The sequence below is a fragment of the Podarcis muralis genome, chromosome 1 (genome assembly GCF_964188315.1).
Source record: "Podarcis muralis chromosome 1, rPodMur119.hap1.1, whole genome shotgun sequence".
In the NCBI taxonomy this organism is placed as follows: Eukaryota; Metazoa; Chordata; class Lepidosauria; order Squamata; family Lacertidae; genus Podarcis; species Podarcis muralis.
Window position 1 is genome coordinate 70,075,043 of NC_135655.1, and position 17,138 is coordinate 70,092,180.

The window sequence follows — 17,138 nt, forward strand, 5'->3', positions numbered from 1 at the left end:
TAAAAATGCAAGTTCATGTCTGTTTTTTCCCCCAGATACAGAAGATGATATTTCAGCTGACCGAGTTGCCTTTATTTCCTCCAGGAGTTGTGCTATGCTTGATGAAAATTATGGATGCTTAGCCTCAAATATTCCAGCCTTAGAATTAATGGCTCTTTATATTGCAGCAGCTATGCATGATTATGATCATCCTGGCCGTACAAATGCTTTTCTGGTAGCTACAAATGCTCCTCAGGTAGGATGTTTTGTCTTCTGGAAAGCTTCTGGTATTCAATTCAATTTCTGAAATTTAGCAGACACATGCATTAATATTTGCTGACTTTTAAATGTGTTTGATATATGGGTACTGTGCTAAAGGAAATCATGCAAAATCATATATTCCCAAACACATCAGAACAAACAAGATTAATAGTAATACACATATACCTCATCAGTATTCGAATTATATAGTCTTACTGCACTTTTATAACAGGATTTTAAAACATAGCTGAATGTAATAGCAAAAAAGTTAAACATTGTAATAGGAAATTCCATTCTGAATAGCCAAGCAGGCTTCATAAATGAAAATTGTATTCAAACATAAGAAAAGTTATACAGGGGTACCTCGGGTTAAGTACTTCATTCGTTCTGGAGGTCCGTACTTAACCTGAAACTGTTCTTAAACTGAAGCACCACTTTAGCTAATGGGGCCTCCTGCTGCTTCCGTGCCGCCGGAGCACGATTTCTGTTCTCATCCTGAAGCAAAGTTCTTAACCTGAAGCACTATTTCTGGGTTAGCGGAGTCTGTAACTTGAAGCGTATGTAACCTGAGGCGTATGTAACCCAAAGTACCAATGTAAATGTAATACATAACATAAATAAAACTGATAAACCTTACAATATAGTTTTGCTCAAGAAAGCTTTTGATTGCCTGGAATGGGATTTTCCCCAATGGGCACCAGGACACTACCAGGTGTGTAATATTGTTCCTCCTGTTGCTTGAGGCAGGAAACCTCATCATATCAGCTTTTGGAAATACCCGGCTAGGATTTGATTTTGTAATACTTGATTAAATATAACTGATTTATAGGGCCATCCTTTGGTTATTTGGTTTGACTGTTTAAATATTTTAAAAACATTTGGAGGAAATGTCACAACCACAGTTCTTCCCCATATTTTCAGGTACAACAACCTGCCAGCAGATTAATTGTAAAACATGGACCTTCTTGTACATTATCTTTGCTCTGTATTATCTCTGGAGTCAGAAATTTTATTTGGTCTATACATTTTTGTGAAATGTCAATCTTTAAAGGATGTGTATTAATTTTGCAGGCTGTGCTGTACAACGACAGATCAGTTCTGGAAAATCATCATGCTGCCTCTGCATGGAGCCTCTTCTTATCTCTGCCAGAATATAACTTTTTGCCTAATCTTGATCATGTACAATTCAAGCGATTGCGATTTTTAGTGATTGAAGCAATTCTTGCTACAGATCTTAAGAAACATTTTGATTTTCTTGCTGAATTTAATGCCAAGGTTTGTAGCCCAAGTTTATGCCTGCATGCAGGCTATATACCATAATGATTAAAACTTAGCTTTATGTATTTAGTTACCGTATTTTTTCGTGTATTGTTGTTGTTGTTTTTTAAAAAGGTTTAAAATTGGGGCTCGTCTTATACACAGGTAGTGCTGGGGGGATGTTTTCTTAATTTGGAGTCCCCTAAATAGGGGGCATCTTATACATGGGGGTGTCTTATACACGGAAAAATGCGGTAATTTTTTTTAACCACTGAGTCAAAAAATCTTTTTAAGTGATGTACAGAATTATAATAATTATCAACAATATGCAGATAAGCTTAACAGAATTTACATTTGCATGCATTTGCTGAAATAATTTTTTTTAGCAAGCATGCAGTACTGTAACAATAGTATTTGTAGGCCAGAAATTCCAAAACATGGATGCCGTACTGGAATATTAACTCCACATAGATATGGAACAAACATTATATGGCACTTGTAAAACTGCAGATCAAGCAGTCAGGTAGGTACATGAGGGAAGATTATTCTCCCAGGCAAGTGTGTCTACAACATCAGCCTAAAGCTGCTATTTTCCATACACTTAGTGGAGAGGGAGACCCATTGAACTGGGAGTCATGAATAGTATTGATTGTGCTGCACAATGTATAAAATAAATAATGCTCTTCCTTATATGATGAATGCCAAGTCCACTGAATCTAAGTCTGAAAGAAAGAGACTGTGGACATTAGTAAACCAAAATACTAAAAACTGTTTTTTCTTCCAAACAGGCTAATGATGTAAACAGTCATGGTATAGAATGGAGTAATGAGAGTGACCGTTTATTAGTGTGTCAGATATGCATCAAGCTTGCAGATATCAATGGTCCAGCAAAAGTTAGAGATCTGCACTTGAAATGGACAGAGGGCATTGTCAATGAATTTTATGAGCAGGTAGGCCTGGGAAATCAGAATTTTTGAAAGATTTGTAAGTTTAAAGAATTTTATTCATATGTTTTGGTTATCTCTATAGATATGTGCATATGAAAATGTGCTAATAATTCTATACTCTTTCAGTGAATTCCACAGACAGGTAGAGGAGTCACTCAATACTTGTCAAAAACAGTGGCTAGACTATGGCCTTTTCTAACCATGTGGTGTTCCAACAAACCACAAGTAATCTCACAGATGAGCAAGCAAGCCATAGCTTGTTTCTCCAAAGCCCTTGTTTGTTTTCCAGCTGCTCTTGCCTTGTGCTTCTGTTACTTGATGAGCATCTGAGTTGGTGGCCAGTCAAATCATGGTTCAGCTAGGCTGTTGAGTTCAGACTTAGTGCCAAACCAGAATGAAAACAAGACCTGGATCATAAGCCAATAAGCAGCATTGCTTTGTTTCCAACTCTGCTGTTTTGCTACTGCAACAGGATTCCACTTGTGCTCCTCTTCCCTGCAGCCCCACTTGTACCCTCAAAATGTCATCCAGGGGGTTGGGGAGGAAATTTGCAGGGAGAGGAAGGGGAAGTCATAGTGCATGAGTGAAATACTGTGTATGCAGTGTTGGGTACTACCCCATAGCTTCACATCATAGTTTGCTGCCAGAAAGCAAACTGGTTAGTCTGCTGGGTTGGGCTAGTCAGATATTCAAACAAATTGCACTTTGCCTAAACAAAACTTGACTTAGCATTAATATGTGGACTAGGCCACTATGTTTGGTGGGATGCTGGTGGTTTTAAGACAAAATACATTCCTGCTTTCCTCCTTTCCAAGCAGCTGCATCAGACTGTTGGGAATTTTCTAGCACCTGAAGTTAATTGATGAGTTATCTTTGTTGAGAGAAAATGGACTGTGAATCCTTCTCACTTTCCTTGGTAATCTTTTTAATAATTGCTGCAAGTGCCTCTGTATAGCACCTGGAGAATACCATGTTCTTCCACTTGGTCATAACTGATCACCTGTCAAACAACAAACAAGGGGCACCCAGTGGTTGTTATCACATTGTTTAAATGGTTTAATTATACAAAAAGATCTGCACAGTGTATCTTTCATAAAAGTTCTGGAAAACTTCTGCTATCACAGCTTTATCCCAGATTAACTGTTGGTTCCTAGATAATTTTCTTAATTTAAGTTAATAAGTGTGTGTATAAAACTGTTTCAAGTGTCCTTTTGAACTAAGTAGTTGGATTTACTACTCATCCAACTAGGGGCTATCGGCAGTGTTTGAAACTCCCATTGTTTTAGGTGCATTTTGCAACGGAATGTCATTAGGGAGAGCAGTTTCTGAGCTCTGGGTGCAGTACTCCACCTAAGATTTCAGATTAAAACTGCAGAATGGAAGGAAAGGAGGACCTTTTTCTCCTCCGCACTTCCACCTACTCTTTGAAAACTGGAGACCCTCTTAAGATTATTAGGGGGGTGGGCAGGAGAAGGACTAAACCATGTGGAAAATGAACATAATATTTTAGCTGCTGTTCATTCATTTTCAGCTTTGTATTGTTATAAAACAGCATGTCTAGACTTTCCATTGTTGCACCCATAACCGAGGTTTAAGGTGTCATTTAGCTCCTAGCTTTCTAACTATACTGTGGCATAACTATAGCTTAGTAGGAAAAGTGCAACTGTATCCAGTTGTATCATCATGCAAAAGTCTGTTTTCATGACCAATAATTACTGGCCATCAGCATATGACAGCTGTAGATTGTAGCAATACTTATTTAAATATTGTATTTACATGCTGGGCATGGCACAAATCAGCTTTATATATTCCATGACTGCTGCCTAGAAAGTGTGATTACAGTGTAGTTTCATAAGGAAATATCTGCTGATAATGTGTTCTTTGTGATGCTCTATAAGACTAGAACAAATGTAACACAACTCCTTATTGAAATATTGGCTGTTTGTTTTTGTTTTATGTGCTCCAGTTACCAAACTTTGCACTGATACCCAATCTTTTCTAAGTGTTTGTATTTATGAATTTACAGGGAGATGAAGAGGCAAGTCTGGGATTACCCATTAGCCCTTTTATGGATAGACGTTCTCCTCAACTTGCAAAACTTCAAGAATCTTTTATTACACATATTGTTGGTCCTCTCTGTAACTCTTACGATGCAGCTGGCTTGCTTCCAGGCCAGTGGATTGATCAAAAAGATGATGATATGGAAAGCTATGAAGATTATGATGAAGAAGAGTTGGACAGTGAAGAGGATGAGATGGAAGATTTAAGCACAAGTAAGTCTAAATACTTACTTAAAATACATACAGAATTTTAAATGGATTTGGATCTGGTTAATTTTTTACATTTGTTGGAAGCTGCCCAGAGTAGCTGATGGGAGGCATATAAATAAATTGTTGTTGTGTGATCCAGATATCATAGTAAAATATCACCATTACAAGTATCTATAAAGGGTAAAGTTCAAAGCTGCTTGAGTGAACTTTCCCCATCTTCTCTTCCTCCCTGAACACCAGCAATCTGTTTGATAGAGTCCCCTGACCCTCTGGAACATATCTTGGGGGTGCATGTGAGGCTGCAGGTGAGAGGGAAAGCCCCATTTCACCAGCAGAATTCCCTTGGATCTGTGCTGCTCATTCAAACATTGCACCAAATTCCTTCATATTTCCATTTCCAATTACAAGTTCCCTTTACCCCCAAGGTCCTTTCTTCCTTCCATCTCACAAAGCTCATCTTTCATCATCATTCTGAGCACACAGACCATTCTCCTTTAAGCGCATCCTGTTCCCTGTTTAATCACCTAGAATGCCTGACAAAGGTGTATTCATAGCCATTCAGGTTGGTTCAGTATCACCACTTTCCAAAGCATAAGGAAAGTGTTTCATACTTGTTTAGCTCTCTTTTGAAAAGTGGCATTTCCCTCTTTTGCAGAACTACAGAGAAGAAAAAGCAGGCAGCGGATATTTTGTCAGCTGATACACCATTTGAATGAAAATCATAAAGTATGGAAGAAAGTAGTTGAAGAAGAAGAAGAGCTAAATAAATCAGAAGAGAGTAAACAGTCAGAGAACACATCCTTATGTCAAGCAGATGAAATTCAGGTTATTGAAGAAGCAGATGAAGAAGAGGAACGACATCAAGGAGCAGAAAAAACATTTTAAGAAGCCTTCAGAATGATGTGCAGTACTGCTCCAGAAATAATGTATTATTTCACATAATGCTGACTTTAGACGGACACAGTGAACATAACTGTAAGAGAGATTTGAATACTGTGAAAGGACATATTTTCTCTTAACAGTATCCCACTCCTATGCACTTTTACCACATGGAATTTGAAAACTTTATTCAAGTTTAAGGTTGAATATTGCATTCCATGATGCAAAGATCTTATGCCCAAGTTGGTGTTCAAATACCTTGTTTTGCTGTCTTGCTGAAAACAGCTTCTTAATATTAAAGTAGTATATACCATTTTTGAGGGGAAAAAATTAGCTGCCTTATTTTACAAAGTCACCAGAAGTATTTTGTTTATAGGACCTACCAGTAATTGGGCTGAATACCAATACATGTTTTGGAATTTGTATTTTATTTTTAATGTGGATTCAAAAATCACTGTTTCTTATCTGTCAGTATGAATGTTACAGTTTACACCTGTTTGATTTGCAATTGTTTTATTAAGTTTTCTTGGATTGATTTAACCATTAGATGACTGCAACCAGAATAGATTAATTCTGGATTTTGTGGTTAAAATTTAATCCCATGTGCATCAATTTGATGCTTTTTACTGTGGTGCACAACCTGCCATTTTATTTTATTTTGAAAATGTTCAGGTTTGCAGTGAATATCCAGGCTAGTTTGCTAACTAAAGACCTGTTGCCTTGTTTTCATTGTTCTGTAATAGAACACAAAAGCTATCTCACTTTTGATAATGAAGGGACTGTATTCTTTTAGTCAATAATATTATAAATATGTTCCACTCTTACTCAGGATTCATGTTTAGAAACATGACACAACAGATTTTATATTTACAATATTGTGCTAATGCTAGGTGTTCATTTAAAAAAGAGAGAGTCTACTTTTTCTTTGTATGTAAACCTTTGAAGAATTAAAAGATGGTTTTCTATAAACAGTTGTTGTTCTTCACTTTGCAAAATAACAAGCACACGGTAAATATTCCTGCTTGCAGTAACCACACATTAGATTAAAAAAATAATGAAAATACAATAGTAATTGAAGTCCAGTCACATGCCCAGGTTATCTGTTGTCTGCTCATTTTAGTTTCACTTTACATACAGCCCACATTGCATTGGGCAGTAAGTCCCTGAACTGTGTGCCTGATTAAAGCCCACTTAGCTTGTACTCTTTTTGGAAGAAACATTAACACTCTTCTGAAATGATGGGGAAGGACAGTAGCTCAGCCATAAAGCACATTCTTTTCTATACAAATGGTTCTGCCAATCAACTAACTTTACTGTTGGCGGGGCAATAGCCCTATTTGAAATCTTAAATTTCATATCCAAACAAGATTCTGTGAACCACCCTGAGATCTAATGATGAAGGGCAGTATATTAATCTAATAAATAACAATAATTATGTTTACTAAAGTTCTGCATCTATTAAAAGTCACTAGCAAAACTCTCTAACATTAGTGGCCCTGCACATCCTGCCTTAATTCTGTTAATCAGTTTCAAAATCAGAGCAAGACCCATTGCATTCCCCCCCCCCCCAAGTGTGAATATGTTTCTCTGCCTTCTCTAAGGGCAAGACCAACCTTGTAATAATAATACCTTAACACCAACATAAACTTTCAGGTCTTTATATTGGAAGACAAAAATTGCCAGAACACTTAAGTGTAAGTGATAACTGAATTGCACTCTACATAGATTTTGCTCAGCCTTTCCAAACTATTGAAATATAATGCCAGCTCAGCCTCTAATAACAATTAATATAGCTCAACCTGCATTTATAATCATTTCTCTTTTTCAGAGCTGAGCTCAGTCAGAATGAAAGCCAGCTTTAGTGAATTCCTAGAGCACTGTGCTGGAAAAGGGCAGGTTTTAAAACAGTGCAAACTCCTCCAATAAAACAGATTAATGATCAAAAACTTTTTCTGTAGTCCTATATAAAGTGTATGATATAAATTAAAAAGGACATTTGGACTTGCTATCTAGGGGTATGGCAAGAGGGCTGTTAGTATCATTAGGATTTTTATCCTTTTCTTAAATAGCAAAAAAGGAAAGAATCAGAAGGGTTAAAAAATATCAAGGGTGTGTGCTTGGAAAAAGAAATTGGAGGCTTTCATTAGTGTGTGGAAAAACCAGCCTTCATGCCACCTCTGGAGCTACAGAGGTGGGCAGACATGCCCTGGCAGTTGTGTGGAGCTACAGAGGTGGGCAGACATGCCCTGGCAGTTGTGTGGCAATCCCTGCCACCACCCAGCTCCAAAGGTGGATGGAAGATTGGGGATTGATAGCTGCATGGTCAAAGCCCCGGAAGAGCCTTGGGCATTCAGAGCTAAACTGGGAGCAGCCTTTCCTTGAAGATGCTCAGGGTGGTCTCAAGCATCCAGAAAACATAGGGTCCCTTTCAAGCAGCTCCACCCAACCTGGCATGCTTCCCACTGGCCCTTTCTTCTGGTAACATAGTGGGACCTGCTTCTGAGACTGAATAGGTTTGTCCCGCACAATTAAAAAAGCTTTTGATAAATTAGAATGTTAGATATTACAGCTGTGAACTGGATCTGTCTGAGTCTTGGACATCAAACCACATTTGGTTCAATCTGGGAGTCGGTCAGATCAGGTTGCGGCAGCCCCAGGGTCGATTGGGTCCACCCAGAGTGATCTGGGACTGTCGCAAGGGCAGTGGTGGTTTGGCAACGAGGAAAGAGGAAGAGACCAGCATTTCCTGCCACTGACCACTTCTAATTAGGGATTAAACCCCTGATTAAACAGTTGGTGGGAAGGAGAAGGACACATGATTGTGCAGGCCTCAAATAGGTTTGAAGTGGGAATCTGGGTCAGGTTGGCTCTGGATCACCTTGGATCAGATCAGAGCAACTCTGAGCACTGGATCAGGTGCCACTCAGGAAGATGGGCCATTATTAAGCACCCTTAAACATGTTTAATAACATATTTCTCAAAAACAGAAACGTTATAAACTACCAGGTTCAGATGGTGACCTCACAGTATTTAGCAAGACACTTTCAGATTTTAGTCACTTTTCATCCCACAGATACCTTTCTTTAATAAATGCTGATGGCCTTTTTAACTTTACGATTCACTGAATGATGCTAACATTACTTTGATATATAAGACTACTTTGTGCTGACTGATCTCTCTTCTGAAGCAGGTTTCTAATATCATTGCTGCCTCACTTGCTAAAAGATTAATTAGAATAATAACCAAATATGTACACCATACTCAAGCAGATTTTATATCTGGACATTTGTTATAAGGAGGGCTTTTAATATAATCAATACATGTAGTCAAAATGCGGGTAACACCTCTGGATGTTCCTTAGTGCTGAAAAGCTTCTGAACATCGCAGATGGAAAATTTTATTTTATTTATTATTTTATTACTTTATTTCATACCATGGTTCCTCCTGAGCCCTAGGAGTGTGTTGGCAGTGAGAAGAGGATGATATATGCAGCACAAGAGACCTGCACTGCTACCAGTGCGTCTTACTCTCCTGTAGTTGCTGCTGAGGCACATTAACGCAATAACTTATTAAAAGTGGCCCAGCGCTCCTCCGTTCAACCTGCACCTTTGTGGTTTAGTAGCAGCAGGCCACACTTTCTCAGACCTCAGAAGAGTACGCTGGTTACTCACAGCTCCAATCCTAAACTCCCAGTAGCCCAAATGCCAACCATTTCGGCACATGGGGATTCTAAAACCCTGAGGCTGGCAAACAGTCAAATTATTCAGAATAAAGATAGGAGAAAAGCTGGCAGAGGTCCAAACAGAATTCAAAAATAAAACCGAACCCTGGAGCTCTAAAACCGAACTTACCGTAGCCTATTCTCTACACTCCTCCTTCACATTTACTCACAAAGAATCGGCAAGGCTGGGCAACTTCATAGAAGATCCCATCTTGGAACACTGGTGCTGGAAAAGGAACTGGATTCCCTGCTCTTGGAAGGGGAACAAGTTGCAAGAAGCTTGCTGTTGTTGGCACCTGTCAGCTCAGCTTTTTAAAGGCTCTTTCCCTGCTTATTATAAGAGATGGGGAGTGTGGTGTTTGCCCTCCTAGGTGGGTCATAAGGAAAGGGTTAAATGAGTGTGACGTGATTGGCCAGTGGGAACCCAAGGGGAGGAGTTAGAGTTGGAGTTGTTGGGAAGTCAGCTGGGAGTTGGAGAAGGAAGAGGGAGGATAAGTCTGTGGGTTGGTCTAATTTTGATGTGAGAGAGTGAGAGAAACTGTTAGGAGTCGTCAGATAGACAGTTGGGATAATCAGTTAGAAGTTATTAGGAAGGTATAGGCCGGTAAAGAAACTAAGATTAAGAAACTGACAAGAAAAATTACCTGAAACCGTAACCTTGTTAATGCTTATAAAATAAACTTGCTTATTTGATTTAATGTTAACTGTCTGGACTCCGTGTGTACCTGAGAGAAATGGGTTGGTGGCAGCGGGGAAGCAATCACAGTGGTGGCACAGGGATCAATAGACCGTCAAACGGTGGTGTATTTACGGACATTTTTAACCTATCCCTGTTGCAGGGTTCTGTCCCTACCTGCCTGAAGACATCGATTATAGTGCCAGTCCCCAAGCAGTCAGTGGTGGTATCTCTCAATGACTATAGACCAATAGCCCTAACATCTGTCGTTATGAAATGTTTTGAGAGATTGGTGCTAGATCATATTAAGGCTGGTCTTCCATCCACTCTAGACCCGTTCCAGTTTGCATACAGAAGAAACAGATCTACTGATGATGCTATTTCCATCGCTGTCCATACTGTACTGAGTCATCTAGAACGACAGGGAACCTACGCAAGGCCGTTGTTTGTGGACTACAGTTCTGCCTTCAATACAATTCTGCCAGACAGGTTATTTCTTAAAATGACCAATTTGGGTATACATCAGAAGATCTGTCTGTGGGTAAGGAATTTCCTGACTGATAGGCCGCAGACAGTGAGAATGGGACCTTACTATTCTTCTACTCTAGTATTAAGCACAGGAGCCCCTCAGGGATGTGTGCTAAGTCCCTTTCTCTATTCCCTGTACACATTTGATTGCACCCCACTGTATAAGTCCAACACAATCATCAAATTTGCGGATGATACAACAGTGGTGGGGCTCATTAGTGAGAACGATGAGACTGCTTATAGGAAAGAAGTACAGGGGTTAATTCAATGGTGTAAGGAAAACAATCTTATGCTTAACACCAAAAAAACCAAAGAACTCATAATTGACTTTAGGAGAAAGAAAAGTGTATTTTTACCATTGCACATAAATGGCGAGGAGGTGGAGAGGGTTGGTAGTTTTAAATACCTGGGCATTTATATCTCTGAGGACCTCTCATGGACTGCAAATATTAATATGGTTGTGAGGAAGGTGCAGGGGAGGTTGTATTTCCTGAGAATGCTCAGGGGACTGAATCTATCTCAGCACCTACTTCTGTCCTATTATCACAGTACCATCGAGAGTGTCTTAACCTATAGTATATTATCGTGGTTTGGGAGCAGCTCTGAAACGGATAAAAAAGCTTTACAGAGAATAATTAAAATTGCCCAGAATGTTATTGGGCTCCAACTACCAACCCTGGATGAGATCTTCACGTCTCGCACTTTGAAGAAGTCACACAATATCCTGAGAGATCCCACCCATCCTGCTCACAACTTCTTTGAACTGTTGCCTTCGGGCAGAAGATATAGGACAATGAAAACACGAACCACACGCCTTCTGAATAGTTTCTATCCAAGAGCTCTGATTGCACTAAATAATGATCTCAGGGCCAGTTGCAAGAAATAGCAAGCAGGGAGTAGGAAGGAATGAGATAGGTTTTAGGTTATGTTATGCCTTTAATAGGTTATGTTATATTCTCTGAATAGGATGAGAGTGTTGGAGATACGTGCAAATGTGTATGTGAACCCGGTCTTTGGGTGGGTGTTTGATTTTCGTTGTTGTGTATACTGTGTATATACGGACAATGGCTATAAATTTATCTAAATCTAAATCTAAATCTAAACGTCCAGGGACCCTGTGTGATCGCCACAGGGAGCCTTGGTTCTTTTTCATCACATTCCTCAGGTAGGCCCTTTAAGTGACCTCTTTGCAGAAGCAGCTTGGCGGGTGGCAGATGCCAAGTTGACTGGGGAAATGGCGGGCTGCCAGAGGGCACCAGAAGATGGGAATGAGGACTCTGAAGGGGAGGAGGAGGCTGTGCATAAGAGGCTGCTTGAGGAAGTCCCCTTCCTTTCCCCCAGATGTGCCCAGACTTGACGAGGCAGGAAACCCTTCTCAGACAGTGGAGGATGAGGAAGAATTAGAGGCCAAGCCCTCTTGTGACAGAGCAGACCTCCTCTGAGGAGAAGGTGCATCCATCAATCTCTTCCATGGAGACCCAAGGTATCAAGAGAAGGGAGATTTGTTCCCTTTGAAGAAGGACCTGCCTCAGGCTATGAATGATCACAGGGATAGTGATAGGGAATCTCCTACACTACACCATGCCTCTGAATACCCTTTGTTTACCCTTTGGCCTCTAATTCTTCCTCATCCTCCACTGTCTGAGAAGGGTTTCCTGCCTCGTCAAGTCTGGGCACATCTGGGGGAAAGGAAGGGGACTTCCTCAAGCAGCCTCTTATGCACAGCCTCCTCCTCCCCTTCAGATTCCCTGGTGGCCCGCTGGAATGCGGAGTTAACCAGGGCTATTGACTGTCTGGCTCCGAAGCGCCCTCTCCGATTGCATGGAGCCCGGACAGCCCCGTGGTTTTCCCCGGAGCTGAGGGTGATGAAACAATCGTTGAGACGGCTAGAGCGCCGGTGGCGGAAAACTCATTCTGAATCAGACCGGACACGGGCTAGAGCTATGTCGAGCCTACCAAGTGGCAATGGCAACGGCGAAGAGGGCCTTCTTCACCGCCTCCATTGCATCTGCAGAAAACAGCAGCAGGAGACTTTTTCAGGTAGTTCGCAATCTATCGGAACCACCTGCACCACCGGGGCCTGGTAGGGACCCCAAGATCTCCTGCAATGCTTTTGCAAAGTTTTTTGCAGATAAAGTCGCTCAGATTCAGAAGGAGGTAGACTCCACCGTGGGAGCAGGGCCAGGGTGGGAGAGTGCTAGAGTTCTGTCTGGTCCTGTTACATGGGATCAATTCCAATCTGTTACCTCCGAGGATGTGGACAGGCTGCTTGGACAAGTGAAACCGACCACCTGTCTCCTGGATCCTTGCCCATCCTGGCTGATAAAAGCGAGCCGGGAAGGGCTGGGCGATGGGCTCTGCGGGGTGGTGAATGCTTCCCTCTATGAGGGAGCCTTCCCAGACCCGCTGAAAGAGGCGGTCATTAAACCGCTTCTTAAAAAAACATCTTTAGACCCAGCCAATTTGGCCAACTATCGCCCAGTCTCAAATTTACCATTCTTGGGCAAGGTGATTGAGCGGGTGGTTGCCAGACAACTCCAAGCACGCCTGGAGGATGCGGACCATTTGGATCCCTTCCAATCGGGATTCAGGCCTCACCATGGGACTGAAACTGCCTTGGTCGCGCTGGTTGATGATCTCCGGCGGGCTAGGGACAAAGGTGAGAGCTGTTTCCTAGTTCTGCTAGATCTCTCAGCGGCCTTTGACACCATCGACCATAACATCCTTCTGGACCGTCTAGAGGGGCTGGGAGCTGGGGGCACTGTTATACGGTGGTTCCACTCCTTTCTCCTGGGCCGTGTCCAGAAAGTGGTGGTGGGGGATGAGTGTTCAGACCCCTGGGCTCTCACTTGTGGGGTGCCTCAGGGTTCCGTCCTCTCCCCCATGCTTTTTAATATCTATATGAAGCCGCTGGGAGAGATCATCAGGGGGTTTGGGCTGGGTATTCATCAGTATGCAGATGACACCCAGCTCTACCTCTCCTTTAAATCAGAACCAGTGAAGGCGGTGAAGGTCCTGTGTGAGTGCCTGGAGGCGGTTGGAGGATGGATGGCGGCTAACAGATTGAGGCTGAATCCTGACAAGACAGAAGTACTGTTTTTGGGGGACAGGGGGCGGGCAGGTGTGGGGGATTCCCTGGTCCTGAATGGGGTAACTGTGCCCCTGAAGGACCAGGTGCGCAGCCTGGGAGTCATTTTGGACTCACAGCTGTCCATGGAGGCACAGGTTAATTCTGTGTCCAGGGCAGCTGTCTACCAGCTCCACCTGGTACGCAGGCTAAGACCCTACCTGCCCGCAGACTGTCTTGCCAGAGTGGTGCATGCTCTAGTTATCTCCCGCTTGGACTACTGCAACGCGCTCTACGTGGGGCTACCTTTGAAGGTGACCCGGAAACTGCAATTAATCCAGAATGCGGCCGCTAGACTGGTGACTGGGAGTGGCCGCCGGGACCACATAACACCAGTTCTGAGAGATCTGCATTGGCTCCCAGTACGTTTCCGAGCACAATTCAAAGTGTTGGTGCTGACCTTTAAAGCCCTAAACGGCCTCGGTCCAGTATATCTGAAGGAGCGTCTCCACCCCCATCGTTCAGCCCGGACACTGAGATCCAGCGCCGAGGGCCTTCTGGCGGTTCCCTCATTGCGAGAAGTAAGGTTACAGGGAACCAGGCAGAGGGCCTTCTCGGTAGTGGCTCCTGCCCTGTGGAACGCCCTCCCAGCAGATGTCAAAGCAATAAACAACTATTTTACTTTTAGAAGTCATCTGAAGGCAGCCCTCTTTAGGGAAGTTTTTAATGTTTGATGCTGTACTGTTTTTAATATTCAGTTGGAAGCCGCCCAGAGTGGCTGGGGAAACCCAGCCAGATGGGCGGGGTATAAATAATAAATTATTATTATTATTATTATTATTATTGTTTAAAGAACAGTACCGTTGGTCTTTAAGTCCTGCTTGCAGGTTTCCCATAGGCCCCTGGGTGCCCATTGCCAGAAACAGAATACTGCATTAGACAGGCCTTCAGTCTGATCCAGCAGGGGTCTCCTTATGTTCTTACTTTAGATTTCATTTTATTTTGAAAGTCATTTTCTTTTAAATCTGTATTGAAGTTATTTGTTTGCTAGTTAAAAACAACAACAACCATGAATGAGTTAATGATTAGAAGCCCCCCAAAACACATAGAACCTGTCCCAATTCTGGTCGTATCTTGTGAAAAGATCATTTCTAAAATATGCCACAGTGTATGCAAGGTTTAGGAATACCATTGAAGCAGGCATTGGGTTTTGTTATTGCAAAGTAAAGTAACCCCCATCTCTTGCCACAGAGCACAAGGGCATCAATCGAATCCCACCTGATTACACATTTAGATAATTTGCTTTTTAAAATGACATTGAAATTTATATTGTTTTGAACTTCAAGTTTTGGAATTTCATTGTCTTTTCCAAAAATTTATTTCTGCTGTAGCAAGATGTTCACAAAATGGTGGTATGTAGATAGAAGAGCGCTTGCAGAATGAGCAGTGGCTTTTGAAGCTCACCATTGAAAATGTGTGCTCCTAACTTCCTCAGCACAGTGATGCCACTCAATTGTGCTTTGAGACAGTAGTAATGTTGGCTGCTGTTCACTGCTGTACACCCACATTCATTCCTAAGTGTTCGCTTCCAGACCTGTTTAAATATGGTAGCATGGTTGCTACATGTGCAACCATTTCTGATGATCTGCTAGCAAAATAAGGTCTTTGTTCCTGGACTTTCCCCCCTACCATGTAGAAAAATTGCAGGGCATAAAAATTGAAAAATGAAAATGAGAGTCATTTCCCCTATTACTGTGCTTTGTTAATAGAGCACATAAGAAATAATATTTCAAATTCAGGTATTTCTCAGGCAAGTTTTTACTCTGCCTAACCTTTCTCAAGGGAAAAAAACCACCATGAGGGAAGAATCTTTAACTTATGCAGGAATAAATACAAGAACCATTGAGCCCAATAAGCTTTAAAAAACAAAAACAAAAAACCACCAGTTCCACAGCCCAGTATATAATGTTTTAGACAGTCCCCCTACCACTCACCTTGTGATTTCCCTGTGTTCTAGGGATTCAGCCAAGAGACAGAATGACTCAGACATTTGACTCATCCCCGCTGATCAGCACTATCCTCAGAATCACTTGCTGTGCTAGATGAGATCAGGAAGAACATTTACTTTGCTTCATTATCATAAAAAAACAAGGTGGATCCCAAGGTATGTCTTGCAGTTGATGAATCCGTGTACATTGTACCAAAATCTCAAACTAGAATCACCAGGCTGCTTTGTCTTTTATTTTGTGGGCTGGAGAAGCACGTGCTTCAGTTTGAAGGAAACAGAACTTCGTCCATTGAGCGATCAACCAAGTTTCCCCAGATTGCTCCAAACTTAAAAGAAAAGTGATGATGTGCACATAGCTGGCTATTTAAGGGATAATCAAGTAACTGGAAACACACAATACTTGCTCTTTTAATTTACATGCGTAGCACTCAAATATGCAGCCCACCTAAAACTTCCCACCCAGTAATATTTTTTCACACACCCTGTTCCAAATTATTTTGAAGTATTGATTTATTTCCCCTCTTATCTCTTACATCATTTTTGTTTGTTTGTTATTTTGATTTTGATTTTTGTATTTTTAGATTGTAAACTGCCCTGCGATCTTCGGATGAAGGGCGGTATAGAAATTAATTAAATAAAATAATAATAAGGCTATAAAAAGCCACTTAGCATAGCCATCTAAATAAGAAAACTCAGTAAAGAAGAAAAATAAAGATGAACAGCAAAAGCTAAAATACAAAACCAGTAAGGAGCATCCAAATCATTCAGCATTCTATATTTAAAATACAAACTTTGTTTTCATCACTCTCCCGAAGGCTAGCAGGAAAGGATCTCAGTGAGCTTTTCTGGACAGGAAATACCGCAAGAAGAGTGCTACCATTGAAAAGGCCCTGCTTCTCTGGCCATTCTTCAGTGGCTCAAGGTACCAAGAGTACCACCTGGTATTAATCCTAAGAACACTTGCAGTTCCAATGTAGAAATCCAGGGGGGAAAGCTTTGGATTCAATCAGAAGTTGTGTTATAAAGGATGTTATAAAGGGCCTTTTTGCCCTTTGGAACACCCTCCCATCAGATGTCAAGGAAATAAACAACTATCTGACTTTTAGAAAACATATGAAGGCAGCCCTGTTGAGGGAAGTTTTTTATGTTTGATGTCACTGAGTGTTTTAATTTGTTGGAAGCTAGTCAGATGGGTGGCATATACATTTTTTAATACTATTATTATTATAGATTACTTCTTGTCAAGTAGGATCTGCTTTTTTTCATACTCTAAGATCCTGTAGTAATGCCATAATACTAGTTTCGGAGTAGTGCATTTTTAACATCAACGGAGCCTGGTTTCTCAAAACCCTTTACTTGATGTCAGGAGGAAAATTGGGCTGTGAAAGAGAAAAATGACACTCATGTTCAGACTTCAGTTCTTTCAGTGAACATACCATCTTGGGGGATAGCTCAAGTTGGAAGAGCATGAGACTCTTAATCTCAGGGTTGAGTTTTTGAGCCCCACATTGGGTTAAAAATTCCTGCGTTGCAGGAGGTTGAACT

The 17,138-nt window shown here is 41.4% G+C and overlaps 1 protein-coding gene across 1 annotated transcript in view; it reads left to right on the forward strand.

Annotated features, from left to right (window-relative positions):
• The window catches only part of PDE3B (phosphodiesterase 3B), a 52,436-nt gene extending 45,874 nt beyond the window's left edge, over positions 1 to 6,562 (forward strand). Inside the window, exons 12-16 of the mRNA XM_028732314.2 lie at positions 36 to 235; positions 1,312 to 1,515; positions 2,286 to 2,447; positions 4,471 to 4,717; positions 5,370 to 6,562. Coding sequence (XP_028588147.2) covers positions 36 to 235; positions 1,312 to 1,515; positions 2,286 to 2,447; positions 4,471 to 4,717; positions 5,370 to 5,599 — 1,043 coding nt within the window. The 3' untranslated portion in view covers positions 5,600 to 6,562. The remainder of the gene's footprint in view (positions 1 to 35; positions 236 to 1,311; positions 1,516 to 2,285; positions 2,448 to 4,470; positions 4,718 to 5,369) is intronic.
• Positions 6,563 to 17,138: the final 10,576 nt, after the last annotated feature.